Below are 11,996 nucleotides of genomic sequence, written 5' to 3'. Positions count from 1 at the left end.
AATCATCATCCAACACAAAGTGGTCTCTCGTCATCATCTCGAAAATAGCGATACAAGTCTCGAATGATATGCAAATACATCGTCATCCATCTAAACAATGATATACGCGAGAAGAGATATCACTTTGAGAACATGAGTTCGTATCCCTCTTTCGCATTAGCGTGAACCTCTAAACTAACTACTGCCTGTCGCTCGGAAACTGGAAGGGCCTGACACTCCGGCCACTTGTCGTATATATACTCCTGGCATAGCACTTCTTCGCCATCTATGATCTATGCACCTGCATCATGACATGAGTCGATGATATGCAACATATATAGTTGAGCAACAGAAAGAGACAGACTTGGCAAAAATAAAAACAACATATCATAAGCATAAATAACAAAGTTCATCGTACCCCAAAATGCCCTAACTAGAGTGATTTTCGCTAGTCGAGGAGGAGGACGGTTTAATTACATCACAAATAAAGTTTCACCATGCATAACTCAAAGTTTTGTCATACAGAAAGTATGGACTAAACGGACACATTGTCATATGTCGACAATGACTCCAACATGTTGTTCCATCCATCCAAGTCAGGGAGATAGTCCCCGAGCCAAGTGAAAGGCTCCAGGTCGAGACGCTGAGAGGCTATCCATGTTCAGACGTCTTCCCGCGACATTTGTCCTTCTCCATAGAACATCCCTGTTTTTCCGACGACCTCCTTCATGATGATTTGGGCAAGTTCGCGCTGGATGTTATAGAACTCAGCTCGAAGTCGATGATCCTCGATATCTCCTATGTCCATTGCCCATTGCAGAATATGGGCATCGCCGGATCTAGGTGACATGCGAAGGTTCTGGTGATCCCGTCTGTACTCCAGCATGTGGTGTAGGACACAGAATCCATCATTAAGATAATCATTCGGTTGTTGGATGCAGCAGAAGTCGGTCTTATGGCCGAAGGCGACCTTGCCGCCCCTTCTCTTCTTGTCCTTGACCTCTCCACCCCTTGCTTGGTAGTAAAACATAGCACTGTCGAGAACATCCTTGATGTGGGTGTAATCCTTTGTGTGAATGTTCTTCGACGAGTCCAAGTAAAGAGTGTGGGAGAATCGGGGGTAGAGCATGATGAGGACGGCGCGCACGCCGCTGCGCAAAATAAGTCCTCAAATTAATTAGCCTCCACCGTGCAAATGAATGATTGAAATCGAAGGAAGGATAGCAGCATGGATGACTTCCACGGGATGATAAGGCACGAGAATCGCATCCTTGTCCTTATTGGCGAGCATGAAATTGACGATGTAATCCCTCGCGTATTCACGGTGATTTGCGCAGACTCCCAAGAAGCCCTCGTGCATGTAGTACGGGTCAGCGACACAGATATGAGATATCTGCTCAACCCCGATGATGTAGCTCATGTGCAAGGCATAAAGGCGGACAAACGTAAAATCCAGCTTCTTCACGTGAAACATGTCGAATATGTAATCAAATCGGAGGAAGAACTTATCCGCGGGGAAGCTGTCGACGTACGACATTTGCCACGGAACGTTAACCACGTAGAGTGGGTATCCTGGATCTTTCGAGGCGATGAGGTCTTTCTCTACCCGCAGCACATCGTCATGAAGTCTGTTTAGATCGCCGAATCTGGCCCGTAGCGCTGTTGCAGGTAGGATTGGTTGACCGGGGATATGCCATTTATCCGCACCGGGGATATCTATATGGTCCTGAAGCCGAGGCTGCTGAGGCGGCTGGATCATAGAAACAACTTTTTTGCCTTTCCTCGCTCTCTTCCTAAACTTCTTTACTACCGGAAGGTCGTCCATAATATGTTGAGATGGCAATTCAGGCACCGACTCATGACGCTCAAACCCTGAGGAGGCGCCAGTATAGACATACTGTTCAGCAGCGCCATCGTCATCCTCATCCACATCCATGGCGATGTCATCAGCGACTAATGGAGCCTCCTCCTTACCCCGTCCGCTATCACCCAACCCGACACCCGACGATAATTGGGTAGGTGGGGTGTTGATGTTCATACCTTGCTGAGGCTGCGTGCTCGTGGGTGTGCTCCCGGCCGCCTCCAGACGAAGCAGACTCTTTGGCCACAAGAGGACCCACCCAGCATTGCAACAATCACCAAGCCGCCGCGGTGTCTCGTCGTCATCCCCAGTAGTACTGGAGGAGGCAAATTCTCGTGGCCCGGTTTGACACTGGCCACGGAAACCTTGAAGACGTTCGGGGGGATCGGCCGGCTATGGAACAATGGTTCCTTCGGCTCCATTATCGTCGCCTTCCCCACGTCGACCTTCTGGTCACCGATGGTGTACAATATGGTGCACGGGGTTTCGTCGGCCTGGAAAGAAAAGTCTGCGACGTGAGACATCTGAAAGGCAACGAAAACGGGAGATTATACATTTATATTGAAGGGGGCCGGTGTGACAGATACCGTGAGGGCGTCGAGCTCAGCCAAAGACGAAGCACCACCTAGCACGTCCGGTGCGGGAGCCGGTGCGGGAGCAGCTGCAGGTGCAGCTGCAGGTGCTGGTACAACGCTAGTCGAGCTGCTCCCCGCCAAGAAGTCAGCAAGGGGAAAGTCCGCTGCATCTTTTTTTGGATTTTGCCTGGTCTAATTGAAAACGACTGGAACCAAGGTAGTAGAAATATCTAAAGCCACCTGTTTTGCGGCAGCTACCGCTGTTGCGACTGTCTCAGTTGATTTCTTCTCAACCGCAATCTCAACCCTCTTTTCGATGTTTTCTGCATTTAACCTCCGTCTTTCCTTTCTCTCCTCCATGGTCTCACGGTAGTACTTCTTCCACGTGGCACCGTCTCCGACACCATGCACGCGTCCATACGACGGTCGAGTATCCACCGGTTGTTGTTTCAATATGTTCAACGCCCGGTTGAATGGAGTGTCCCACTTGGGCCTCGCCAATGCCTCAGATGGCGAGTCGCTTTCGGCCGCAATCCTATGCTGCTCTCTCTGCAAAAGGCACAACGATCGTTTACAAATATGACTAACGTGTGCAGTCGAATTGATCAGAAACTAAAATGACCAGCAGTCTCATGAACTCCGTAATGACCGGTGTTGTCTCGTAAACCTTTTTCACTGGGTCCCAACGGTGCCGGGCCCTGAGGACGTCACGCTCCTGCAGGATGGTGAACTCCGCCAAGGGGTCTGGGATGCCTAGACTCGCGGCTTCTGCGTCCTCCTTGGCCCATTTGGACCTCTTTCCGCCATAACCACGGCTTCCGAGGTGGTGGCTCCCAATGTTCTCTCTTGAAGCCCCTTCATGTACTTAGACTTTTTTTTGGCATCTTCGGCCTCGCAAGCCTCCTTGAATATTTGAAACTGCTCTTCCGTGATTGTCGGATTATCCTTTACAATCTCGGAGTAGGGTTCCTTCTTGTCGATGATCCTTGCTTTCACTCAATTTTTCCAGGCGGCCAACGCGTCGCTAAACTTGGTCATGGCGTGTTTGTTTATCTTCTTCATTGTCGGGTCCTCATCTGGATCTTTATAATCCTTCTCATTCCGGCCCGGGAACAAGAATATCTGGTGAAACTTCTTTAGGAGGGAGCTCCTCATATTTTCTATCTTCTGTAGTTTCTCATTGTTGATGGTGGTGGTTGTCCGTACGATGCGGCCTATTTGATTGCCGTAGCATCGACGCGCTTCCTCGGGCGCCGTTGGCTCAAAATTGCCGTTGTCCACCTCCGTGACCACCACTCTAGTAGTCCTGAGTTTGTTAGGAACCCGTTGCCTCTTTGCTTTAGGTTCTACACCGGCTCCGCTCCCCGAGGTAGTGCCGGTCTCAGTCTCAGCGCCGGTCTCGATGCCGGTCTGAGTCTGAGCGCCGGTCTCAGTCTCAGCACCGGTCTGCGTGTCGGTCTCAGTCCCCGATGCCACCGATGGGCCCAGCAATAACATCAGTTGATCATCAGTAAGGCTAAAAAATTCGTCTGCCGCCCGGTAGGCGTCGTCGCAATCACCAGAACCCTGTCCTTCATCGTTGCTAGCCATGTTTCCTATGATTAAATCTAGTCAATTAATTCTAGACCTAATAAAATGAATAATGACATAAAAAGGCCTATAGTTTTGCAGGAATGTTGACTCCTTCCTGGTGCGGCAAATCACGGGCACTCGATATGTCCTAGTTTGTAGCACAAGTCATGCCGAAATTCAAGGAAAATTTTGGCATGAGCTTTGATAAAAAGTGGACAAATCGAGAACCTAAAATTTGCCGGAAAAGAAATGAATCAACATTCCGGCAAAACATAGGCCACTAAGCATCATTCCCTGCATACAGTGTCCAAATATACACGAGCAACCACATGTGCAAACAGTGTAGAAGAAACTTCATTTAACTACTAATAGAACAAAATTCAGTTAACTTTAGTGCTCTATAATGATGAAAGGAAAAAAATTCAGTTAACTACTAATTTCATTCATTTAGGTTATTCATTTAACATCACCTAACTAACCTACTGTACCAATACTACTAGCAGCACTACTAACCTAATTAACCTAGCAAAACTCTAGTGCCCTAACTGAAAAACATCTAATTAACATATAATTTTTTATCTAAATTACAGAGAGAGTTGAGTGGGGGGGAGGGGTGGGGGACTTACAGCGAGGGGAGAGACGGTGGCGGGGAGGTGCTCGGTGACGGAGGCAGGGGCGGAGAGGGCGGGCTCGGGCACGGGCAAGGGCGGTCCTGGGCGGGCTCGGGCGGCGGTGAGGTGGAGGGCGCCGATGGTGGCGTGGAGGGCGGCCTTGGGCGGCGGCTGTGAGGCTGAGGGCGGCCTCGGGCAGCGGCGGTGAGGCTGACGGCGGCCTCGGGCGGCGGTGGTGAGGAGACGGCGGCGAGGGCGAGGGACGATTTGGGGAAGAATTGGTGGCCGGGGGGCGGGGTGGGGGGAAACCGCTGTTTAAGTGAAACGTAACGGTAGCGGGTTTCCGGAAACGCGCTATAGCTAAGTTAGCTATAGCGCGTTTACCGAAACCCGCTACTGCTATTCCTTTCTCCTTTTTCCCTTTTTTCTTTTATTTTTCTTTACATTTTATTTTTTCCCTTTCTCCTTTTTCTATTTCTTTCATTTTCATTTACTTTTCTACTTGTTTTTCACTTTATTTTATTTCCGTTAGCAGCAGCGCTTTACACGTAAGCGCGCTGCAGCTAAGGAGATTAGCAGTAGTGCTAGGCCATTATACGCGCTACTGCTAGGTTGGGCTAGCCATGTGCGCACAGTTCGAACGTTGCAGCAGCGCTTTTCGCTAGTACGCACTACTGCTAAAGTCATAGCAGTAGCGCGGTTTATTCACGCGCGCTGCTACTAAGTAGCAGCAGCGCTTGATTTTGTACAGCGCTACTGGTAAAATTCTGTGTATAGGCTTTTCCCTAGTAGTGCCAGGCTTGCCTACCCGGCAAGGGAGGTTTTCCCTTAGTGGTCTCTTGCTCCTTTAGCTTGACTTGGTCTTCTTGAGCTGCCCTTTGATTCCTCAATGTTGCAACTTTGCTCTTGAGCCTGTGTATAGTCTGGGCAACACACGCCTGGGTTTGTTGCACCGACACGGTGGCCCCAGCTTATCTCTTCCATGCAGATGTTTGCCCAAGACATGGGCTATATAAACAACACATTTTCACCCCCAAGGGAGGAGGCGCACATACACACGGGCTGGCCACTAGGCCACTCTGATGCACACCCACACAGGCCGCACACACGCATGCGGCGGCCACCGTCGGCTGTGCACAGAGGAGATGAAGGCCATGATGGCTAGCTAGGCCCTAGACAATTTCATCTCATCCCTATCCTATGCAACACTATGCCAAGTTTCTTTTCGACCAATCAATATATGACCAATCCCAGGAAGATGTAGGAGAGCCATCTTTACCGGATCACTCTGTGGAGTTGGTCGACCAGTCAGGCAGACATCTACACGGCAAGAAGTATACAAGGTGAGGTAATGATTATTTGCGTTGGTGCTTTGAACACTGACATTCTGTTCAGTTGGCTTGTAGGCCGTGAATACTATGGCCCCACATGGTTTTTCATGGAGATGGTCTATGTTGATAAGTGCATACTCAAGATCATATGGCGATCGAGTGATGCATTTATAAATAATTCCATGTTGCGCAAGGATCCAATTTATGGTGAAGTCCCATATGTTAATAGCACACTCATGATCATGTGGCGATCGAGTGATGCATAGAGATGTAATTACATGTTTTTATATGGATCTGATCTATCATGAGGTCCCGACTCCCATATATAATGGCATACTCAAGATCATTTGGCGATCGAGTGATGTGTTCAGGAGCTTGGCTCCATGATTTAAATTGACACTCAGAGAGGTCAATTGGCTCGTGATATTGCCAAATAATTAATAGTCCCAACACACTTAGTTTGAGCATTCGGTACCGACGAGGTTGAGTCTTTCATAGAAAGTCATGCAGCATATTCCTTTTTCACGACCGACGAGGCCCGAATTATCCATCTCTGTCTAGGCCGACGAGGTTGGACTCACTTTGTTCGTGACCGCGCGATGTCGAACATATTTTTGGAGACTTTACTATGAACCCGATGCCGACGAGGCCGGACGTTTCATAACAAGGGCCGACCAAGCCTTCGAACATTCTTATCTGCCACTTTTACTTCTTAGCATATCATGAGAACATTTCAGGTTTAAGATGATGACCATCAGCGCAGCTTAATCGGAGGTGTTCTGCGGGATTTACTAACAGATGTAATTAACCTGGTGGTCTTACGAGGTTCCGGGAACCTGAATCTCCACGGTCAATGGATATTAGTTAGATTACTTATCCGTGGCGCAATATTTGTAATCATGTGGGAAACCACACTTTTTAATTCTCCAAACAATTAATAAAGAAATCTTTCCCTATGTGTGATTGTCTCTTTTATTTATTTGTAAACGAAAGTATACTGGAACGCCCTGCAAGTTTATTGCCATTACGTATTAGGAAATATCCCTGCCCGAGGGACGTTTCTTTTTCACGAAACAAATTGGCACGCCTGGTGGGACACGATTCTCATCCCATCTTTTTTGCACTCCGATGGTCCTTGATTGTTCTCTATGTCAAGTTCCATTCCATTATAGCCCGCCACCATCGGTGCTCTGGGCTATTTGTTGCTACCATGGGGCCAAACGAACACAAGGCCCCTACCGTGGTGGGAGACACCTAAGAAGTTCTCCAAACACTTAATTCATATCATGAAGGACTTGCAGGTTGAAGACTAGTCATTGTTGTAAGGAATAGCTATGGTGATATGTCACACAAGTAAGCGACCTACACATATTGCACCAAAACACATGTTAAGTGGTGGCATTGAGGATCGTGGGGGCCGAATTGAGCCTTATCTCGAGTCAATATCAACCATCGGTGTTGCGTTTCATCTCTCTTAGCCAGGTGAAACTACAGAGAAAAGAGCAGAGAGGGCTGCCTATTTCAATAAAAGTTGTCTCAATGTGGAGCTTCTAACTATCCAGTGCGGCCTAAACAAGGGTCAAAGTAAAATGCCTGTGAGGGCTCTAGTTTCCACAAAGGTGGATGGGTACTATCCAATTTACCAAGGTGGATCCCCTGAGCAAACATGTCAAGTTCATCAAGAAGTCAATGGTGAGCAAAGAAAACCACACAAGCAATCTCCAAGAATGAGACATCAGTATGGAATCACCAGTAGTCAAAGAAAACTGCACAAGCAAGTTCGAGAAAAAAATAAAATCAATTTCAAGTCTATTGTCATCAAGCTAAACCGCATGAAAAATCAGAGAAGAGAATTGTATCAAGTTCGAGAAGTAGGTCCATCAAGTCCAAGCAATAAGGGGTCCACCCAGAAGGAAGGCAGATAGTAACCATTTGCCACCCCTCAGCAAAAGTAATGGCAAATCTTCAAGAGCCATTTACCCACACAAACCCATCTGAATCAGCCATATCCTAAATCCCACGATGGAGCAAGATGTAATGCCGATGGCGAACTCTAACCGATGAAACGGTTCAATTAGGTTAACATGGTCTTCATGTATTACATTCCATTTATCGGACGTATGTTTGGAAAGGAGATACTCGTAAAAAGAAAAGTACTACATATGAATTTGTAGTGTTTCATTGGATTTTATTTAATCATGGATGCAATATTATTGATGAGAGATATACATCGACTTCATGAGTCATTGATGTTTTGTTCATCTGGCCTCGAATGTTGATGTTGTTGTGCATAAGTACAGTGTTGAACCATAAGTAGAGTGTTGGGGCTAACAACAACCAGTAATGTCGCCAGCAAAACATGCTAGACTAGCTGTTTTGAATACGCACGAATATTATGTGATCTAAAAAAATCCAAAGACTAGTGTTGATAAGGAGTGCAAATAGTATGTGGTTTCTAAAGGCTAGAGCAGTTTGACTCAAAGGCCTAGCCAAAGCTGTACGTGGGATGTTGCTAGTAAAAATGAAGTGGCTAGTTTCACTTTTGAATATCAGGTTGCGACAAGTACGCGCATCAGGAACCATGCTTTATGCTAGTAGTATATCACTAGAAATCATAAAAAAGGGAAGCGGTAAAGCATTTTCTCTTGTCATCCCTTGCCATTAAAACACCTTACCTAGCACTCATGTAGCTATGTTAGTCCCTTGGTAGCGCCCATGATTCCAGCTGGTCGATCACCAGCGGTACTGGCATCTTGCAAGACTCTGCTCACGTTCAAAAAATACATGTTTGCTAGCACCTGTGCTGGACCAATAAAAAAAATCAGAGAAGAACAAATGTGTGTCTCTCTAGAATAATGCCGAATGGCCCAGTTGGACAACAAGTGCAGGCCTTGCGACATATAGTGCAAGCAGCACTCAGTGCAAGTATGAATTTAAATAGAAGTATGAATGACATAAAAGCAAGTTCGTACCAAGATTTCAATGATTATTCCTAAGGGTTCCATGCAATGGAACTAAAAAAGGGAAATTCTGAAGGTCCATGGCATAAGGGAAATGTCATATTTCTAATGATCGTTGAAAACACTAAATATACCTAATAGGGGTACCAAAGCGAGTCTTCAGCAAAGACTATCAGGGTATACCTCACAAGAGGAAGATTGCATGAAAGCATGCAGAGAACACACTAGTTTGGGCTGAGATGCCCCTGAGTGACCACCTCCATGCATCTTTGTATCTCTGTTTGTGCAAGTCCGTGGCGATTGAGATTCTCCTTCACATCTTCTGAAGCCTTGTGCAGATCCTGCTGAGGTGCTTCACTTTTCTTGAAGAACTCTTCTATTTCAGCATGATGGCCTTGTGTCTCCTTTAGATTTGCCTCTGCGAGTTCCAGCGAGGCCTTTAGCTTTGCAACCTCCTATTCTTGATGCTTCATAGAAGTAGTTAGAGCCGCACATTTTATCTTGGCCGCAATTTCAACTTCTTCAATCTTTGCTAAAGCTACAGGGATGGCCTCTTTGATGGCAGGAGCCTTATTTAGTGCCTCCTGAACCTTAGTTTTTTGAGCAGCAACAGCAGAGGCATTAAAGGGGAGAAGTGGTGCAGAATCGCCCACAAGAAGTTCTCTCAGGTCCTTGAGTGCTTCCACCATCTGCTCCATACCCTCACTAAATTGGGCAGAGAACAGTTTCTCCCAACGGGCCAACAACTTATCAATTTTTTCAATGAACATGGGTTTGTCGAGCTTTGTGTCACTTGCAAGACCATGGATAGTTTGCAGGTGTTGCTTGCCATACAAAAATAAATCACGTTGTGATTCCTCGGTGATGTCCGGGGCTTTTAGAATGACTCCCGGTACTCGGTCGTATTTATCGGGGGAAGGATCAAAAGATGGCAGATTGGCCTTGAACTCAACAATGGGTGATTTATCAGGCCCCTCAACACGAACCTTGATGTCAGAGCATATCTTCTCCATTAAATCTTGGCTTGCTGCTACACTCTAGGTATCGCTCATTGTAAAGCACATCATAATATTCATAGGTTATGACCCATCTAAGTAAGAAGCAGAAATCAAAGAGAGGGGCGTTTGCAACACTTACAGTCTGAATCCACCTTGCATGCCTTCTCAACATGGCTCTATTCAGAAACCTTTGGGTTGTTGCCGCTCTTCCTCTTGAACCTAACTGCAAGTGCCCTTTTCGCCTTCTTGGCGATGTTTGATCTAGGCAACATGTGTTCTGTGCCTGTTTGCTATTCATCGGCGACCACCTCTGTACCCCCCAGTAAGGTCAACAAGGGGTATATCTTTAGAGCAACCACAAGTTGTGGCTTCATATATTAATTTAATCCCATTGGTGGATGCCTTCTCATGCTTATCCATGTTGGGTGGTTGTGCACTACTCGAGCCGTCACCAGCTTGAGCCTTTCCCTTAAGCGAAGCTTTGCCATTTCTCACAATTTCAGAAGCTATAATGTATGCATCTAAAAGAAGTACTATGTGTGTTAGGGAAAGCCTAATTCCAGGCATAAAGCATAAATATAAAAAAGTGGGTACCTGTTTGGGGCACTTGAGCTTGGCCCTTCTGTGTAGGTGGAGATGGGTTCGTCCTAGCACAAAAAGAGTCAGCACCCTTCAAGAAGCTAAGATATGACTTACACCAAAGCATATAACCCGCGCTGGATATGGGGCCCATTCCATGGACCTGTGCCTCAAAGGTATGCGCATCAGGCAGCTAACAGGCCAAAAGAGGACGACATAACAGCTTGGTTGTCTCACTCATATTGCCTAACAAACATTCAGAGAAACGAAGAAGTCCCTCCATACAAGTATCTGGCACAACTTCGTCACAATGGAACATCCTAGCGAAGTGTTTGGGGCAATAGGCTTGATTGTTATGGATGTGGCATCGCCGGTGTGACACACCACCAACAGTACTACTCACCAACAAGTCAATTTCAGATATTCTGATCTGCCTTGTGTTGTCAGGTGCATGACGCCAATCAACTATTGTATTTGGTGTGTCTTGAGGGAAGCATACCTTCAGCATCCCTAGCAAATCCAAATGAGCTAAGCAATGTTGTTGTACATTAACCTCAAGAAAGAGGTGATGTGCACCCTCCAGATAAACATCAACCTCTAACACCCTCCAAACATCTGCTATAAATGGGGGAAATTGGTAACAAAAACAATGGAGTTCGGTTCAGCAGGCATAGCTCTCAAGTAGCATGCAAACCACCCCATAATGAAGTGAGTACGCAGAGATAATCGAAACTTGCTAGCTAATTTGACGCTCCTCCGTATAGCCCCTGGATAGCATCCAAACTCTCATACAAATACGCCATGCTTGCCAATCCAATGGCTCTTCTCACTCCATTTGCAATAATTGCTGCTGCCATGAATACTTCCGGGTGTATGAGTGTGCCCAAGCCAACAAGAACACAGTAAGAACACAGACAAACAACTACAAAAGTGGCACGAAGATGTGTCATTGAACCGCATCACTTGCTTTCAAAAAGTACAGACCAAGAGGCCTTGCATTGCTAGTGTCATCACTCGTTCTGATATTTAACCTTTCAAGAAGTGGGTCATCAACATCAGCATAGAAATTTGGAGGCAGCGGAATCTGGGGGCTGTTCTCCACTTATTCCATATCCATCAAAAAGTCATCGAACCATTTAGACAGGGCATCAAGGCCATCTTCCCCACTATCAGTAGCAATCTTGCTTTTGTAGATTGTTGTATATGCAGAAAATAGTGCAGCTGCCACCTCATCTTGAAAACAAGAACCTGGGACGTATTCATCATGTACACGTCCTAATATGTTGATACCCATGGAGTCCTATAGTGCCAAAAGGGGAAATCCCATCTCTCCCTGGGTTGTCACCAAGGTGTGACCTTCTGAGTTCTAGAAGGATAAAAAAGCTTGTATCAATGGCCATATTAATGGGATCCCATATAAGAAGCCCAAGATGCCGCGTATAATTGCAGCACGTGCCAATATGTTTCTATCATCTTTGTACACACTACTGCAGGACGTTGCTAACACGGCACTACGATCAGAGACCCTTC

The 11,996-nt window shown here is 46.5% G+C and overlaps 1 protein-coding gene across 5 annotated transcripts; it reads right to left on the bottom strand.

The window, feature by feature from the left end:
- Positions 1-220: 220 nt before the first annotated feature.
- LOC125551595 lies at positions 221-10,571 on the bottom strand. 5 transcript variants are annotated; one of them, XR_007302856.1, is made up of 4 exons: positions 10,482-10,571; positions 9,073-10,408; positions 8,605-8,727; positions 221-280 (listed from the first exon to the last, which is right to left on the bottom strand). XR_007302856.1 is itself a non-coding variant. In XM_048714849.1 (3 exons), the coding sequence occupies exons 2-3, from the start codon at positions 10,183-10,185 to the stop codon at positions 9,345-9,347; spliced, it is 741 nt and encodes a 246-aa protein (XP_048570806.1). In that variant the 5' UTR covers positions 10,186-10,408; positions 10,482-10,564; the 3' UTR covers positions 8,898-9,344. The 5 variants fall into 5 exon arrangements, 1 of the variants encoding a protein (XP_048570806.1); XR_007302857.1 differs by lacking the exon at positions 221-280 and adding an exon at positions 6,886-7,695; XR_007302855.1 differs by lacking the exon at positions 221-280 and having other exon boundaries at positions 7,703-8,732; positions 10,482-10,570.
- Between the last annotated feature and the right edge of the window lie 1,425 nt (positions 10,572-11,996).

Source organism: Triticum urartu, chromosome 4 (genome assembly GCF_003073215.2).
Source record: "Triticum urartu cultivar G1812 chromosome 4, Tu2.1, whole genome shotgun sequence".
NCBI lineage: Eukaryota > Viridiplantae > Streptophyta > Magnoliopsida > Poales > Poaceae > Triticum > Triticum urartu.
The sequence above is the reverse complement of the archived record's forward strand: the minus strand, read 5'-3'. Positions and strand labels throughout refer to the sequence as shown.

What these genes read in the sequence shown, in the direction of transcription:
- LOC125551595 (XM_048714849.1), bottom strand. Translation starts at nt 10,185, where the DNA reads ATGAATAGCAAACAGGCACAGAACACATGTTGCCTAGATCAAACATCG. An exon ending in ATGCAAGGTGGATTCAGACT is followed by an intron (nt 9,927 to 10,026) that starts GTAAGTGTTGCA and finishes AGCGATACCTAG; the next exon opens with AGTGTAGCAGCAAGCCAAGA.